The sequence below is a fragment of the Erpetoichthys calabaricus genome, chromosome 1, assembly GCF_900747795.2.
Source record: "Erpetoichthys calabaricus chromosome 1, fErpCal1.3, whole genome shotgun sequence".
NCBI lineage: Eukaryota > Metazoa > Chordata > Cladistia > Polypteriformes > Polypteridae > Erpetoichthys > Erpetoichthys calabaricus.
Window position 1 is genome coordinate 29430960 of NC_041394.2, and position 19274 is coordinate 29450233.

The 19274-nt window shown below is 39.5% G+C and overlaps 1 protein-coding gene across 4 annotated transcripts in view; it reads left to right on the plus strand.

Moving 5' to 3' along the window:
* The first annotated feature begins 4647 nt into the window (after positions 1-4647).
* The window catches only part of LOC114648037 (cytochrome P450 2G1-like), a 56794-nt gene continuing 42167 nt past the window's right edge, over positions 4648-19274 (plus strand). For 3 of the 4 annotated variants that reach the window (XR_007933417.1, XM_051918728.1, XM_028796827.2), the window contains exons 1-2: positions 4649-4888; positions 4982-5144. Coding sequence is in view for 3 of the 4 variants with exons in the window: in XM_051918728.1 (XP_051774688.1) it covers positions 4655-4888; positions 4982-5144 (397 nt within the window). In the remaining variant the exon portion in view is untranslated. Of the gene's footprint in view, positions 4889-4981; positions 5145-19274 lie in introns of all 4 variants that reach the window. The other variant, XM_051918722.1, reaches the window with a different exon arrangement.

Consider the following 19274-nt stretch of genomic DNA (forward strand, 5'->3'; position numbering starts at 1 on the left):
CAAATGTATTTTGTTCACTAATGCTTTAGTGTTTAATTAAGAATTACCGGAATATTTGATAATTAGTTTAAGCAGAAAGAGTAATTAGCTCTGCTATTTTGTGAGCTATACAAGCGTGCTGAGCTGTTGGCTCCCATTTATGAGGTCACTAGCATGAGCTAAAGCTGATGATTTTAAAAACATGATTTTAGTTCAGTGAACTTTGGATGTGCAGAAGAGCACTTCTTACAACCCTTGCCTCTAGTTAAACAAGCACACCGCAACTATAGCCTCCTGGCTCTAAGAGCAGAAGCGTATGAGCTATGAATGAATTTTCAGAGACAAGAAATTTAAATGTAATAAAGGTAAAGTTGTCTTGGAGACAGGATGACCACATCATACCTAGATTATCTTTATCAAATCAGTATAAAAGAAAGATCTTGACTTATGGCTGATACCTCAAACAACACAAAAAATGGGCCACCTGGAAAAAAAAACAATACATCTAGCAATACCAGGTTGTGTGGTGTTCACACTTTATTTTTCTTTTGTTTTATGGCCCTGTGTACTTGAACTATAATACTTGTCTCTTGCCTGTTATGGAGCTCTGTCTAATTACCTAAAGTTACAGGAATTGGGAAGTGATGAACTATTTTGGTAAGAATATGTGTTAAGGTCTAAATAAGAGAGTATAAAAGGGGAAAAGTGTCACCCTAGGACCCTCCCATGACAAAACAAAAATCATAATTGGGCTTTTCTGTTTTTTAACTTTTTAATTAAAAATAGTAAAATGTTTTCTAATTATCCCCTGTGTTAATAGAAATAATTTTAGTTTTTGAGTAGACAGAAAATATCAACATTTTGTGCTAGTGTAACCGTGAGTGTTTTTAAATGCACGTACAAAACTGGGATAAGGCGTGTAACCTGCTTTCTTATAAAGCTCCGTTTAAATGCACAAGTGTATTTACAAAGTTTTCCTTTTTGTCAAAAGGCTCCTATGTTATAGAAATGAGCTAAGCAAAAAATTAAAAATCATCATCATCATAAGCACGGCCATTCCTTTCATTACTAGTTTAATAGGTTTGAGGGAATAAATATTAATACACACACAAGATGTGCCTAGTCCCTCAAAAACAAAAGGCTACAATGCAGCGGAACGCTACGGAAATGGACCTGAATAAACAAATGAAATTCATACTCGAATGCAGTGACTTGAGCTCCGAGGCAAAAGTAAAACTTTATACGAGCGTCTTACAAAGATACCTGACGTTTGTGAAAAAAAAGAAACAGGTACCACAGAAAAATGTATACAAACTTTTTAAGGACGTAAATAAAAACAGACAACCGGGTCTCAGGTTCCCTGTGTATTAAGATATAATCTCATACATACAGGTACATCTTATACTATTCATTTATCCCCATTATTCAACAATACACTTTTGATACATCTAAAAATCATCCGGACTTTGGGGCTACTATAGGTTGTATTAAAATAATTACATTTCATTTAGAGGAATGAAAATACAGTTGCATTAAGCTCCTGGTCCCTGTTCATCCTTGGAGGCTGTCTCCAACCGGCTATCCTAATGAGAGTTTATAAAGTAAAAATGTTTCGTTACCTCAGACTTTTAAAAACAGGCGGATTCGTACAGAAAACAAAAGGTTACAGCGGGAACCCGTTTCGAAAGAGTACACGTTTCACAAGTGGGCCCTTCTGTACGTAGTTCAGAATACAGACATGTTATTATGTCAGAGCAAATGCCTACAATCTCTGCCTGCGCTTTTAAGCCACACCTGAATATTCTCAGAGAAGAGGCTCTGTTTGAATTTCCAGACGCCGAGACCAAAACAAATTGAACAGATTGTCCTGTTTCGGTAAACAGAAAGAACCACTATTGCTGAACATAATAATTAATGGTAACCTATGAGCATTTTTAAATTTAAAACCTCAGCCCCTCTCATTTTAAACAGCTGTCATTTTTAAAAAAGGGAGTTACCGGAGAATCAACTTGGAAACATTAATATTAAGGATAACATATAAGGATTCTGCCATCCGTTTTTTTTAAACATACTCATTTGGCGCATATAATAATCAAAAATATGCCCTACCGTGATCTCTTTAATGGGTGTGTGCGCTGACCAGGCAAGTGAGAACGGCGTCAGCCCTCAGAGTTATTTTATAGGCAAAAAGCAGGAATTCTTTTTTTTGAAATGTAATTTATAATAACAGATATGTGCCAGTTTTAAACGGGGAGATGTATATTGGAGTCTATTTGATGTACATTATGGTGTCAGCTACCGGCTTGCACCGTATCTGGCAGCAGGGTTGTGAATCACCCCCCTTTCTATAACCTCGCGCTCAAAGAATGCAAAGAATTCCTCAGACGGCCGGGCACCCCAGCAGAAGTGGGACCGAGCAGCTTTCCAGCACGCGCGAACGGCCCCAGTACTTGCAGATCCTGTCAGCTCAGTGTGTAGAGAGAGATAGGGACTGCTTGTCTTTCTGTGAAATGGAAGATTGAGATGCTGGGCGCTTAGAACTTTTCTACTTGTCGCTCTGAGACCGTACCCTTTGGGGTGTTTTTACTGCAGTCTGTCTGCAAAATGGAAAGCTGTTGGCCTTAAATAAAAAAAGCAAAGGGGTAGAGAGATATTTTATTTTCGTGTTAATATTAAAATCATAGACAGAATCGAAGAAGATGAACCGCTTTTTTATACAGCACTTTCAGAAGTGGTGGGGCCAACCAACATGTGCTGCCTGACCGAGGGCATGTTGGAACATGTTCTCGGGATGCCCCTGAACATGTTTGGACTTGCCTTCGGGAGGTGGGGGGTGGAATGTGGTGATGGTGGGTTCAAGGAGGAGGCAGATATCCATTCAAAAAGCCCTTGACAGAAAGGACACCCGAGCAGGCGAAGGGGGGTAATGGTGGGCTCAAGGAAGTGGTAGATATCCATCAAAAAGCCTTTGACAGAAAGGACCTCCGAGCAGGTAAAAGGGGGTAATGGCGGGCTCAAGGAAGTGGTAGATATCCATCAAAAAGCCTTTGACAGAAAGGACCTCCGAGCAGGTAAAAGGGGGTAATGGCGGGCTCAAGGAAGTGGTAGATATCCATCAAAAAGCCTTTGACAGAAAGGACCTCCGAGCAGGTGAAGGGGGGTAATGGCAGGCTCAAGGAAGGGGCAGATATCCATCAAGAAGCCTTTGACAGAAAGGACCTCCGAGCAGGTGAAGGGGGGTAATGGCGGGCTCAAGGAAGTGGTAGATATCCATCAAAAAGCCTTTGACAGAAAGGACCTCCGAGCAGGTGAAGGGGGGTAATGGCAGGCTCAAGGAAGGGGCAGATATCCATCAAGAAGCCTTTGACAGAAAGGACCTCCGAGCAGGTGAAGAGGGGCGGGGCGGGACCGGAAGTGGGCGTTATATGTCCTGTAAGAAAAAGATGTAAGCACCCCCGGGGCCGGAAATAAAGGACAAGTATTGTTTTCACAAAAGTTTTAAAGTAAAAGTGAAAATAATGCATATGTAACAACTCCCATGAAAATAACAATCTCTTTAAATTGTATATCCGGTAAACCAAACCCGGAGGTGAGCAAGCAAAGCGAGCAGGTGGTGGAGCCCCCTATTTTAATAAACAAAAGTCTATCTTTTTAATTAAGTAAATAAATGAAATTAATAAATAAATCCCCCAACTTTCAAAACAGTTGTTTTCAAAAACGTATCGATTGCTTACAACTTGTTCAAAATTCTGCTGCTAGGATAATAAACTGTTCTAAATCCACTGAAAATATTATACCTATTCTCACTCAACTTCACTGGCTCCCTGTTAATTACCGAATACAATACAAAATACTGCTCTTAACATTTAAAGCTCTCCACATCCTTGCTCCTCCCTACCTCACTGATCTCCCACAGACTCATTCAGATCCTCATCTGTAGCTTTACTTTCTATACCACACATCAAACTCTGTTCTATGGGAGCTCGAGCATTCTCTGTAGTGCTCCTCAACTCGGGAATTCTCTTCCCTCTCAGACCAGTCAACTAGACTCAATAACACATTTTAAAACTGCCCTCAAATCTTATCTCTTCAAACTAGCATACCAATTAAGAATTTAACACTGTTACTGCCTGTTATCTTTATATGTTTGCTATTAACTCTGTACCTTATTGCTATTTGATTTTATCGTTCTGCTTGTTTTTATTTTATTAATGTTGTTTAATTTCACTGTAAGGAGAGCTTGTGTGTTAAGAAAGGTGCCTATTAAATAAAATGTATTATTATTATTATTATTATTATTATTATTAATACATCTGTATATTACATCGCACATGCATTTCTAACTTGTTAGAGTTGAAGCTTTTCACCAACACACATGAAAGCAATACTTATCTCTAACATACGCAGATCCGTTATGTTTTTTTTTATATATTTATAAAAATATTCTCGTTCATTTTTTCCACATAGACATTTTTAAAACACTTTTTTTTAGAAAAACTAAATAATAAGCAGTTGGACAGTGGCTATCTGTGCATCCACTGCGTTTTTTAAGATAAATAAAAGCATAATTGAACTCATACCAGGTTTTCAAAAAGAGCAGCAATAAAAAAGAAAAGAAAAGCCCGCCCCGTGAATCGTTCCTATCTCCCTGCCCCCTGGCGCACCTACATGCGTTATGCTCCTAGTGCTGTTATTTAAACTGCACCGTAGCTACAGTTTTCTCTTAACTGTGAACATGGAGTTGGTTGGCACACTTGCCTTGACGGTGATCATTTTAGCTCTGCTGATTGTGTTTTTTCGGAAGGACTCGGCTCGTTACTCAAAGATGCCGCCAGGTCCGACCGCACTGCCATTGATCGGTAACTTGCTGCAGGTGAATGGCAAGGTACCCCATGAAAGTTTCTTAAAGGTGAGAGGTAAATGAGTTTTTATTAAATTCCATTCAACCCATTTAATCAATAAATAATAACACATATAGTGTGCTGATTTCTTTTCCCTGTAGATGAGTGAAACCTACGGACCTGTCATGACGGTGCATCTGGGTCCAAAACGCGTAGTAGTTCTGGTCGGGTTTGAAGCTGTGCAGGAGGCGCTGGTGCACAATGGGGATGCCTTTACTGGGAGACCAGAAATACCTCTGTTTACGTTGGTGACGGATGGCTTCGGTGAGTATCATTCTTTTTCATGATGTATGAGATATTTGGCAAGGCAAATTATCATTTGCGCATGTCCTTTAATTATTTAAATGTAGCTATGTGTAGTAAAGTGATGTACTATGGCATCAAGGGAAGTACTACTTATATATTATATTGCATTTGGGGGGACTATTCTGCTAGGTTGTGGGATCACCCCGGATATTATAGTTTGGTTTAGGAGATATAAATGCTATTTACCTGAGAAGCAGGCGCAGTATCGTGTTGTACTTTTAAATTTGGATAGAAATGAATTTATTGTTTGGCTCAGCGTCATTATCTGAATTAGTTGAAGATACCAGGGTATGTTTTTAGATATCCTCTCTGTCGCTTTCAGTAAATTCACCGTCTGAAAGCCAAATCAGGTATACAGAAAGTCAGTGTTGTTTATTTACAGAATCTGAGAGTGAGAGAAAAAAAAAATCGAATATATAAGGCGCTACACGATATAACGAAATAAACTCGGACTACATGCCGTTAAAATACTAGGAGACATTTTTAATTAAACTCAGTGGGGTCCAAATACAGTAAAATGAATTATATTTAGCAAACCTTTATTCAAAATAAAATTATAATTTTCGACTATGTGTTAAATATTATGCGTTTACCTGTCTTTGTAGCCCAGATTAATTTTTGCATGGGCACATTACATATATCCTACAAAACTTTTAATTTGCGGTAGCCCCACCCAAATTAAGTTATTCCCCTCCAGTCAAAATAATATATATTTTTAAATTATTTCTGCTGTGCTGTTTACACCACTATTACCTGTTTGCTGACGGTAGCATCACATAAACTCCTGATCTTGCCTTTAAGCAGCACAACCGTTGCCACACAGAAATCAAGCGACAAAAAAACGAGCCGATGTTAAATTTGTACATTTAGTTATAATCGTGTTATTTCATACGGGTGGTGGTATAGCGGAGAGCTACCGTTTCTTTCTCACATCACCAGGGGCTTGATTCTAGTCTGCTCAGGGTCCGCGTGAGGCTTGCACGTGCCGTCCATGTGTCTGTGGATTGATTTGCATGAGCATGTGTGCTGACGTGTTTTCTTAGCAAGATATACGTCCTTACCTTCTTATTTTTATTTGTTTATTTTTGGTGTTAGCAGAACCATTTAGGATTCCTATGAAATCCAGCTGTTGAAGTGTATCACTTTTAAGAGGCATCAGTGTCTGAGTGTTGTGTATTTCCTGTTGCTCTACAAACCTCAGTCTGTATCACGCCAGAGCTTGTATTGATAACGATTGCTCCTCAATGGTATTAGTGACACGTAATGAGTGATGGACTGGCATTAGAATTGCCCCTGGAAACCACAATTGGCCAGACACCAACTGTTCTTGCACCTTTTAATGTACATGAACATATTCATTTGTTAGGTGGAGTGGTGGCTCTGAGGCTACGGATCTGCACTGACAATCGGAAGGTTGCCAGTTCGAATCCCATAAATGCCACTCTGCTCTGTTGAGCCCTCGAGCAAGAAAAGCACTATATAAATGCAAATTATTATTAGTAAAGTAGCACAGTACGCTCCCATTGTTCAGTCCTGGCCCCAAGCTGTTGATTTTTTGTTTCAAACATTCACAATCAATGAATCATTTTTGCTTTTATTGATCTCCTTGTTTGAATTACCTGACATTTATTCCTTCTGTTGTTTTGCATTAATAAAAGTGCAATAATTTCATAGTCACATGTATGAGTAATTAAGCAATATTTATTTTTGCTGTATGGTTAAATATTTGTTTTTATCAGTTTTTGTTTTTTCAACTCTGTGGGTTAGCTCACTTATTTGTATCTAAATACTGCTGACAAGCGCAGCAGATCTCAGGGTAAACAAGAGTGAATGGCAAAGGACAGCTATTTCAATGCTATCGATTTGTGCCCTTTTTAGTAAAAACTGGCATAAATAACCAGAACATCAAAAAAAAAAAAATATTGTAAAGCAAAAAAAAAAAAAGTTTTTTTTAACTATATCTAACGAATCTACTTCATCCATCCATTTTCCAACCCGCTGAATCCGAACACAGGGTCACAGCGGTCTGCTGGAGCCAATCCCAGCCAACACAGGGCACAAAGCAGGAACCAATCCCAGGCAGGGTGCCAACCCACCGCAGGACACACACAAACGGGCCAATTTAGAATCGCTAATCCACCTAACCAGCATGTTTTTGGACTGTGGGAGGAGACCGGAGCGCCTGGAGGAAATCCACACAGTCACGGGGAGAACATGCAAACTCCACACAGTGAGGACCCGGGAAGCGAACCCAGATTCCCCAGGTCTCCCAACTGTGAGGCAGCAGCACTACCCACTGTGCCACCGTGCCGCCTAATGAATCTATTTCTTGCCTCTATTTCTTTGACATTTTGTAAAGCACTTTGAAGTACATTCTATGCATGAAAAAATGCTATAGAAATACAGTAAATGTTGATCTTAAAGCCTCATCCTTCATGTAGCAGATATTTGCCTGTCATGAAATTGACTCAAAATTTCCACCCTTTATTCTTATCCATGTTCACTTTAGAGCTATGGCAAACCAGTGTAGCTTCAAGGCAGAATTCAACCCAAGGTGGGATGTGTGTGCATCACAGGATACACTAACTCACCAAAATATATGTACTCCAGCCTCCCCAATAGGTCTTTAGATCACTGGAGCAAGCTTGAGGGCTTGGAGAAAATTGACCTGAACATTGCAAAGATTGTGAAAACTCCATACAAAAACATACGTTGGTTGAGAATCAACCTGGACAGAAGGCACCAATATGGGTGTACTTTTTAAAAATTATTTCTATGCATTTGTACATGGTCTTAATGAGAAGCCAAAACAAAGAACAACAAGTTCAATTTGCAAAGCTTTTTATCAGATATTAGAAGTTACACAGATGTCAGGTGATTGAAAGGAACTACTTTGAGGATCTCTCTCCTAGGAGATTTCATTTTGCCGACGTGCTTGCATCATTTGTGCATTAGCGGCTAAACGACTGTCTTTCTTCGGAGGTTTCGTTTTGCCAACGTGCTCGCCTCGCTTGTGTATTAGCAGCGGGAGGAGAAGTAAAAGGCATACCATTTGCTGATGTGCGCACCACACTTCTGTAATAGCGGATAAGCGAGTGACTCTCTCTTTGAATGTTTTGTTTTGCTAACGTGTTGGCCTCGCTTGCGTTTCTTTGGAGGTGGTGCCCTTAGCCCGACTGCACCTCTCACTTTCAGACTGGACAGACTCACACTTCCAAGCATAGATGTTTATATATAAGATATGTATATATTGTCGTGGACAGCTGGGGCTCATGCCCAGTCAGGACGCCTGGAAGATGGAAGGATCAGGAGAGGAGCAGTACCTCCCCTGTAACACGAGAAGGCAGCCACCCTGGTGGGTGTTGGGGTAACGGGAACAGAGCTTGGAAGCTCAGTCTTATGGGGAGCCATGGTCACACCAGGAAGTGCTGCATGGGCACCCAGAAGCACTCCGGGTGTACCTGCTTCCTGGTCCAGCAGCAGGGGTTCTAAGGCCAAGAGAACACCAGCCCCCACTGGGCATTCACATGGCTTCTAGGCTTCACATAAAAGTATCTGATGATGATGGTCATGTGGACTTCTGTGGTACTGTATTCAATTCATCAATGCAGGGACTGTATGTTGCCTTGCTCAGGTGGTGGTGGAGCAGAAGGCCATCAAAGAGAACTGGAAAAAGAACAGCAGAAAAAGTAGGGGTTTGTACGGATTGCAGAGCCTTGATGAAAATGATAATTCAATGCACATATAGTTTATTAGGGGTACACTAAAATGTACCTATGAGAAAACCATTTTAAACTAATGGGTTTTTAGTAGTTGTTTTTTAAATGCTCCACTGTATTAGCCTGGCAAATTTCTATCAGTCAGCTATTCCAGATTTTAGGTGCATAACAGCAGGAGGCCACCTCACCACTTTTAGCTCTTGGAATTATAAGCAGACCCTCATTTGAAGATCTAAGGTTACAACTTGGAGTGGAAGGTGAGAGGCATTCTGAAATATAGGATGGAGTGAGATTATTTAAGGCTTTGTACACCATAAGCAGTATTTTAAAGTCAATTCTGAATAGCACAGGTAACCAATGTAATGACATTAAATCTGATGTGGTCAGATTTTCTTTTTCCTCATTAAGATTCTGGCAGCAGCATCTGCACTAGTTGCAACTGATTGATGTCTGCCTTCAGTAGTCCTGAAAGGAGTGCATTACAGTGCTTTTTTCTTAAGTGAAAAAATGTTTTCCTGGTTAATATGTGATATAAAATTTAGGTCAGAGTCAATAATTACCCCTAAATTCCTTGCCTCTGTCTTGATTTTTAAGCCTAATGGATCAAGTGTATTTCTAATACCCTCACTATATCCATTTATTCTAATAACTGAGATTTCTGTTTTCTCATTATTTAGTTGAGAAAATTACTACTCATCCATTCAGAAACACAAGTAAGACATTGGGTCAATGAACCAAGAGAGTTGGGATCATCAGACACTATTGACAAATGCATTATGCGTCGAGATAATCTGACCTAATGGAAGCATGTACATCGAAAATAGCAGTGGACCCAGGATAGATCCTTTTAGAACACTATATAGAATATCATGTGTCTTCGAAGTATAATTAATATAAATAATAAATAATTTTCTACCTGTTAAGCAAGACTCAAACCAATTTAAGTAATTGCCAGAGAGGTCCACCCACTGACTTATAAAAATATTGTGATCAATGGTATCAAAGGCTGCACTCAGACGCAGAGCACTGTAACAAGTTCTTGGGTGAAATGCAAGTATATATGTTACAAATTTCTAAATATAAAATTACTACACATAACATTAAAACAAACAGAAAACAATGTACATAAATGGAAGCAATGTCAACTAATTAATTATTGAACTATAGCCAGTTGACAATGTAGAAGAGTAAAATACAAACACCAGCCTGTATCATTCCTGGAGAAAATAAACCTCGAGTGGGTGGTTCATTGTCAATTGTAAGAGAGAATATCAAAGACAGAGTCAGACACAGTCAAAGTCATGGAGATCTTGGCCAACTGGCCATCCACCCAGTCATGGGCATTATATGTCAGAGTCTATCCTGCCAATCCAATCTAATGAAAGAATTATTCTATTAGATGATTCTAGTGCTCGCAGCATCTGAGATAACTTTTCCATTGACAGCAGAACAGCTTGGCAGTAGAGCAGTGGCACCAAGTGCCACATCAAGATACCAAGAAGGGAAAAAGAATAGAGGGGGGATAGAATCCATCCATCCATTACCCAATCCGCTATATCCAAACTACAGGGTCACGGGGGTACTGCTGGAGCCAATCCCAGCCAACACAGGGCGAAAGGCAAGAAACAAACCCCGGGCAGGGTGCCAGCCCACCGCAGGGTGCGCACACACACACACACATACACCCACACACCAAGCACACACTAGGGACAATTTAGAATCGCCAATGCACCTAACCTGCATGTCTTTGGACTGTGGGAAGAAACCGGAGTACCCGGAGGAAACCCACGCAGACACGGGGAGAACATGCAAACTCCACGCAGGGAGGACCAGAGAAACAAACCCAGGTTTCCTTACTGCGAGGCAGCAGCGCCAACCACTGTGCCACCGTGCCACCTAGAGTTAGAATGATTCGTAAATGTTTTACTATTTAAGTCATTTCACAAATGACTGATAAAGTATGCACACCTAATCAGCAGCTCTATTCAGGGTATGCTAAACTAAAGTAGTCTTCAGCTGGAATTATAAAGATAGCCCTTCATGAAAGTCAAACAAACATGGATTTAAATATAAAAAGTGTGTGCATCTCATTAAAACTTTTACATTATATACAAATATTCTCTGAATGGTACTCACAAGAAAGAATTAGAAAGAATACACAATATCACATTATTATGAAAAAGTCAAACAGTTTTCAGTTTTACTTACACAGGGCTCCTGGCCTTAATTTAAAATCACTGAATTAAAGCCAACTTTCAGTGTGCTTTTTTCATGTCAAATTGCCTGATCTGATTATGTTTAAAATGTTTATTAAAATTTGGAAGCATTTGTGCTGGAGTATAATGTAATGTTTAAAGAACTGGAGGTATGGGGTGATTTTGAACTTGTAACTTCTAACATGTGATCAAAGATTTCTGCAAATTAACCTCATTGGTCCTTGTTTTATAACTCTGTGCAATTGCAAATGATCTAGTATATGTTAGTTGGTTTGTCATTAATGTGAAATCAATTCAACCCTTAAATGAAACTATTTTAAAAGAAATCAAGTTGTTACTCAGTTTCTCCATGCAGGTACCTGGGATACAGAGATTCATTTAATTGATGTTGTAGTTATTTATGAGTATTATGTTGTGGACCTCCAAGGTGGGCACCGCCGGCCCAATTTGGTACAGACAGATGCAGAGGCACAACTCCAAAGCACACAGGTCTTTTTATTTTCTTTTTCCTTTGTGGGAAACGCCATCCCCATTCTCCACAAGTATAACACAGACTCAAGTACAGCACAATGCACAATCTTCTCCTTTTCTTTCTCTTTCTTCTCTTCTCCTCCACTCCTCCCAGCAAGCTTCACCTCCCTTCTCCTGACTCTGGCTCACCAAGTAGTGTCTGCTGCCCTCTTATACAAGGCACCTGGAATTGCTCAAGGTGTTTGATGACCTACTTCTGGCAGCACTTCCGGGTGTGGCGGAAGAACTGTCCATGAGGGCTCAGAAGTTGCTGCAGCACCCCCTGGCAGCGCCCATAGACCCACAACAGTGCTGTACCAAGCTCCAACTCCCATGGAGCCCTGCAGGAATCCTAGGCACTGATGCAACACAGGGGGGCTGCCATCTAGCACTCCAGGGGAGAGGCTATAGGAGGCATCTAGAGGCTGTTATATTTGCAAAAGGAGGCTCAACTAAGTATCACTGTTGGGGTGCCCAAATTTTTGCACCTGTCTAATTTTGTTATGATGCATATTGCATATTTTCTGTTAATCCAATAAACTTAATGTCACTGCTGAAATACTACTTTTACCATAAGGCATGTCATACATTAAAAGGAAGTTGGTACTTTGAAAGCTCAGCCAATGCTAAACACAAATCCAGAGGGATCCCACACTTTTTCATATGACTGTATATATTTTATATACACTGTATATATATATATTATAAATATAGTCGCAAAAACCAGACATAAGAGTCATAAAAATGTTTGGGGCAGCCACCTGTATATCGGTATCCTGGCTGCAAATTTGCAAAATCTATAACAGCAGTGATGTGTACAAAACTGAGTCCAAAACAGAACTGATGGAATAGGGAAAAGGTTGAGGCTTTTAAAGGGGAAGACAGGAAGTGAAGTCAGATGGGTCGGGCTCATAAGGGTCTTCAGGCATAGGCTCGAGCCCGAACGTAACATCACAGGGGCTGGTGAAATCTCCCGTGGATGTTCTGCAGGAAAGCGAGAAAATGAATCAGTGCACTCTGCCACATCCTGGTCTGACTCAGAATTGCCCTTACTTAAGCCCTTTAGCTGCCTCCCATGCTCACATGTGTGACAATATATATATACTGTATATATATAGTAAATACAAAAACACAAAGATGGAACAAGGTTTGGGGAAACCCTGTATAATGTAATGCAAGTGAGCAATCACAAGAGACTGTGTCCAAAATGACACTGATACAGAAGGATAGAGGTCGGGTTTTTATAGGTGGTGGAAGGGAAGAGGCGTGTCCAGAATGGAAGAGCTGGAAATGAGGTCAGGAGGAGGGCGTGGTCTAGAGAGAAATGAGGAAGCTGGTTAGGGCTTAGGTCTTCTTCTCATTAGTGTCAAACCCTGACTCACTGTTTCATGCCTGATTAAACCCTTTGAGTGTTATATATATATATATATATATATATATATATATATATATATATAAGTAGTAAAGGAGCGTCACTTTTATCCATCATACATTTTTGACAGGTGTTTGTCCCGCCCCCCTTGGCATTTCCGGTACTCACCGTATGCCACCGTAATTTGGGCGTTTCCCCGCGCTCTGATCTCTGCCTGTTGTCGGGTGCGCTGTTTGACCGGCATCGGGGCTTTAGTCAGTCGTGCGTATGGAAAATGGTCGGCTGCTCTTAGCCTTGATCCTAAAAAACTGAGTCTGTTCATCTTTGTGATCCGAACCGGTCCTTCGGGGCCCCGGTAATGTGTCAAAAGGTAAGTCAGCGATTTTGGGCGGAGCAGGCATCCAGCTCCTGGCTGCGCACAGCGCCAGGTGCGTGTACAGAGAGTACAGCGTGCTTGAGTGAGCCTGCTCTTATCTGCTTACAGCGCCGGGGTGTGTACAGAGAGCTTGAGTGACAGACCCCTGCAAGATGATGGAAAAGAAAACTTTAGAGAGACTCTATTACACACCCAAGGAGCCTGGCAGTGCATCCCAAACACGTCCAGAGCATACCGTTACCTTGACAGCCATGTAAAACCATGCCCTTTATAAAGCAAGGCATAAAGTAGATACCAATTTAAAACAAGTTTTATTGAATGAATCAAAAAGATACCAAAAAAGTGCTTTAAACAATTTTTATTGAAGCAAAATTCCAAACATAGCAAAACAACATGTTGTCTTCACTTTCCGGGTTACACACTGTTATAGATTAATTGCTTAAAAGTCTGAATAAAATCAGGTTAAACAGTTGTAAAATAGTCACACAAGCTTGTTTGAATACAGATTAGCAATTCAATTTAAAAAGAAGCGAAAATACAAGAATTGTATACACTGTTGAAAACACAAATCAAATTGCAAACCATGTCCCAACCCATCAGTGAGCCGGTAATACATCTAAATAAAATGTTTAAGCCCCCAGACAGACAGATATACTTTATTAATCCCCAGCAAGAACGCTCGACTGGCCCCAGCAACACGGGTAAACAGCCTGCAGCAAGCGGCGATGCCGCGACGGACCGTCGAGAACGCTCGACTGGCCCCAGCGACACAGGGACACTGGTAAGCGGTCGGTTAAAACCATGCAAAGCGGCGGTCTCAGCCAGCCAGCAATCGCTCGGTCAGAAGAATGGTTAGCTGTAAACAAGTGTTAGTGTCTCCATTCTGACCTTAATAGCGGTGGTCGATGCCAACCTGCTAATTATCAGTCATAACGGAGTGGACACCTTCGCTCATCACAACATACCCTATTCTTGTTATTGAGGAGGCATGAGGCTTTCGATGCAAAAACCGTTCTTTAAATATGTTTTTGGGCGAAGCTTTTTACAACGCTCGGCCAATCAAAGTATTTAAAGATAAGATTTTTTTAAGATAACCCGCCAGCATATTTTTAACCAATCAACAAACACAAGCCTCATGTTAAGCTAGCCAATGGCATTACACCAGGCTGGTTCGGGCATGCGCTGGCTGCATCGACCCCTTCCCATGCTCATGCCTGCCAATCAGGATACAGACCTGTTGGCGGGAGTGTGAAATGTTTATGGATTGAAGGCAACATGGCGTTGCTGTCAAAAAAGCATGAACGACTCTGTCTATGGAAAATGTATTAGCATATGGATTAAACAGCAACAGACAAAAATATTGTAACACATACAATGCTGGTTCGGGGTATTCGGGCGGCCGTTTTTCTAAACCAGGAGATCAGGGGTCGTATCCGAGCCGAAGAGCAAAAGTAAGATATGTCCTTTTAAATTCTGTATATTATTATGATTGTGCATCACAGTTTTTATTCTATTAAAACCCATAAATGAAATGGTAAAATAGAATTATCTTGTTGAAATAAAAATCCGGTAACGCATTAATATTTATAAATAAGTCATGAATGTGTGTACAGGTTTAAGTAGCCTTTTTATCCCTGGTATGATGAATTTGTGCCTTAAAATAAGAAAAAAAAAGAACCGGCACATTTTGTTACGTATGTTGCCGCTGACACTGCACGCGTAGAGCTGTCATTTTCTAAGCCAGGAGATCAGGAGTCGCATCTGAGCCGAAGAGCAAAAGTGAGACATGTACTTTTAAATTCTGTATATTATTATGATTGTGCATTACAGTTTTTATTCTCTTAAAACCCATAAATGAAATGGTAAAATGGAATTCTAGGTTTCTTTACAAAATGAACATCTGTTGCTGATCGTTGAGATAAGACGCGTGTACTTGACCCCGGGGCCTTGTTGAAACATTCTAGAGGCACCCATAGAATAAAATTTGATAAAAAAATTCATTGGAATATACATTTTACCGGCTGTCTATAAGTGATAACGTTGGAACATTCTAGAGGTACCCTGATACATGACATAAAATGATAAAATTCCATGGAATATTTTTATTTACGTTTTCACCGTGTGTTTATAAACGATAATGTTTGATCAATGTTAGATGGTTATCGGCCTAATATATATAGCTGACTTGAGCCGAATTACACATTAAAATATTTTAATGCATTCTGCATTCCTGGAGCATTATGGCTTGCTTCTTAGATTCGGTTGAATTTGATGCTCAGCTTTCCGATCGACATAGAATTAGTACCGAATCGTCCGGTAAGATTTGTATAATATCTATCTATCTATCTATCTATATATATATATATATATATATATAAAATTAGTGAAAAAAACATCGGTTTACACCTTAAAGGTTATAAGGATATTTGTATGTACAATGTTAATTTTAAAAATACATCCACTACCTTATTATTATTATTATTTTATTTTAACAATATTTCAGCACGTGAGAAATTGCTTGAATCTCGATTAACAACGAGAAAAAGCACCACAGAACCGCAAAGACAAGTTGCAACCACCTTATTAGGAACTGTGACGGCACCTCGGCAACCTACAGGTATGAAAATAAGAAAAAATAAATTTTGTCGTTAATATCAAAATTGGGCTGTGTATGTATTTTGGCGTTCACATCACAGACAACAAGGACACCTGTGATCTTCAGGGGTCGGACTGTATGTGTTTGTGCTTTATTTATTTATTTTTTTCTTTGAATTTTTTGGTCGTAATCTTCTTTATTTATTTATTTATTTATGACGTTATGATCTGCTTCTTATATCCTGTAAGTGCCTTGTGCATGGAATAGGCTCTATATAAATAGAATGTATTATTATTTTATTATTATTATAGCGCTCAATGTACCCTAGCGTTAGGCAAGAGCAACACATGGATAGGGGTCCCGGCTTGCATAACTCAGTGTGCAAGCCATTGATAAGAACTTTGCTGACCAACGCCCTGACGTGGCCTGCTAACCTTGCTTAGCCACCGTGTGCACCCGACTGATAAGAACTTTGCCGCCCAAAGGCCTCAGAATATGAGCAAAACTGTATAGAAAAAAGATTGGGTGTGTGTCGCTATTTCTCGGGCCCTTTTGGGTCGGCGAGCTTAATGAATTGCTGTACGTATCCATATTTATATTATATAGCTATTAAGATTGTGGTTGATTTAATTTTTTTTTCAGATTTTGGGCAATCCGTTGGTAGCATTTCCAAAGGAAAGAAAACAGAGAAAGCAACAACCAAGTCTGGAAAAACCATTCATTCAGATGATAAAGTTGATAACCATGTGCATCATTTAATCGAGAAATGGCTGATGTGTGCTATTAGAATTATTAATTCATTTAGCAACAGACGTAAAGGTATACAGTTTTTATCAGCCTTTATCGAGGAGATATTATGTCCTGAGAGTAATATTTTAAAGAAATATCTTCTGACCTGTATCTCAGGCATTTTTGATTCTGACCAGATACCAGTACTGTAGTTGAACTTCAGACAGCTTACCAAAGGCTGCATAGACTGGAAAGCGTGATCTTAAAAGATTGCACAAGTCTGGGTAACGGTTCTGGTACAAATTCTATATGACTAAAGCAAGCTAAAATGAAACCTAGTAACACATTTTTAAATATGATCAGAAAGATCAAAAATAAATACAAACGGCTGTCTGCTTATCAGAAAAGGCGATTGAAATGTACCGGGGGTCCTAGGGCTAATAGAACAAGAGACCAAACAGATTCTTCGGCTCTTAATGCACATGTTGAAATTGTAAGGGAATCTGAAAGACGGATGAAAAGGTTTAGAGCTACAGAGCATAACTATGAATTCCGTTTTATCGATTTGCATAGGATTAAGTCGTATACACAGGCCATAAACATTGTTCATCAACGTATTCAGGGTCTTTTAGATGCATTATCCCCGAATATTGCACCATGTGATTTTGTTCAATTGCGACTTATTTCCCCGTGTTTGCAAAACAATCTTTATTCCCAAAAAAAGAATCTAGACAGCTTTGAAACCACAGGCTTTTTAAATTACGTGTCTCAGATGCTGCAAAGTAATACAGAAATTGTTACAGATTCTTCTCTCCGATTTGTAGTAACCATTGTGAAAAACATGCGTGGTGGTGGTGCAAGACTTAGAATTAACACATTACTCTTCAATAAAATTATTAATACTAAACGACGTCTATTAGTAGATTTCTCATATCGGGGTAATTTATGTTTTGCAGGCGCTGTCATCCGTTTACTCAGTCGGAAAGCCAAACCGGATAGCTGCATACTGCAAAAAGCTAGACAAATGCATAAACAACTGGGGTTTTCGGGTGACAAGAAAATATCTTTTTCAGATGTAGAAAAATTTGAGCGTCTATTAGATGTTTCTATAAAGGTACTATACATGCATGAGAGTACGTGGAAATACTTCACAACGGGTCCTACGCCTCCAAACTCTAAAGTGATTTTCCTACTCTTACACAATGAGCATTATTATGGGATTTTAAACGTGAAGAAATTTATCGGGGCTAATTATTTTTGTGAAATTTGCCATGCTGCTTATTCTCACAAAGTTCGCCATGTTTGTGCCAATCCTTGCAGGGCCTGCCATGATGCTTCCTGCATTGAAGTAACAGGCTGTTTAATTAGATGCCGGATATGCAAAATCATCTGTCAATCAAACGATTGCCATGAGAGACACCAAAACAAAAAAAAACGTGCCAGTGGAAACAATACTGTACTTACAGTCAGTGTTATACAGAGCTTACCCACAGTTGCAAACCGAGGCTATGTCCTCATTGTAAAGAAACAATCACAAGCTGCGACAATCACTTATGTTATATGCAACCGTTATTAAAGAGTCCGATGTCAAAAAAATATATATTTTATGATTTTGAATGTTGGCAAGACACGGGTATACACGAACCGAATTACATATACGCTTTACACATGGATGGTAACACAAGCTGGGAATTTGCCGGAAACGATTGTGTTCAAAGATTTATATCAACATTTATAGATAGTAAGTTTAAGAATTATACTTTTATTGCACACAATGCAAAATCCTATGACAGTTATTTTGTAATTAGTCAATTAATAAAAGGAATAATGAAAATGGATTTGTTAACGATTGGTGGAAAAATCATGTCGATAACAGTGAAAGGTTTAAACATCAGATTCATAGACTCTTTGAACTTTTTAGCATCAAAATTGTCTAAATTACCGCAGGCTTTGGGTTTTAAAGGGACTAAAGGATACTTTCCTCATTTTTTTAACACGATTAAGAACCAAAATTATGTCGGGCCTAGACCGGCTGTAGAATTTTATGGTGTGGAAAGTATGATGCCAGACGAAAAGAAAGAATTTCTTTTATGGTATTCTAATCACAAGAATGACGCATTTGATTTTCAAAAGGAATTAAAAATGTACTGTCGCTTAGATGTAGAGATTCTAAGGTCGGCTTGTATTTTGTTCAGACAAGAGGTTATGGAGATCACCAAAACGACAAAGGTGTATTTAGACGAGCAGTTTCAGATCAAATACAAAATATTATCGATTGATCCATTTCAATATGTTACTTTAGCGAGTGTTTGTATGGCAATGTTTAGACTTCAATTTTTGCGTGAGCAAACCATAGCTTTGCCGTTACAAGACAGTTATCACAGAATACAGAAGCGCTACTCTACACCGGCCATTCAATGGATCATGTATTTAGAGACCGAAGATAAACTAGATATTCAGCACGCGCTAAAACCCGGAGGTGAAATGCGTATTGGAAAATATTATCTAGACGGCTATGCCGAAAATAACGGCATAAAGATGGCATTTGAATTTAACGGTTGTTTTTTCCA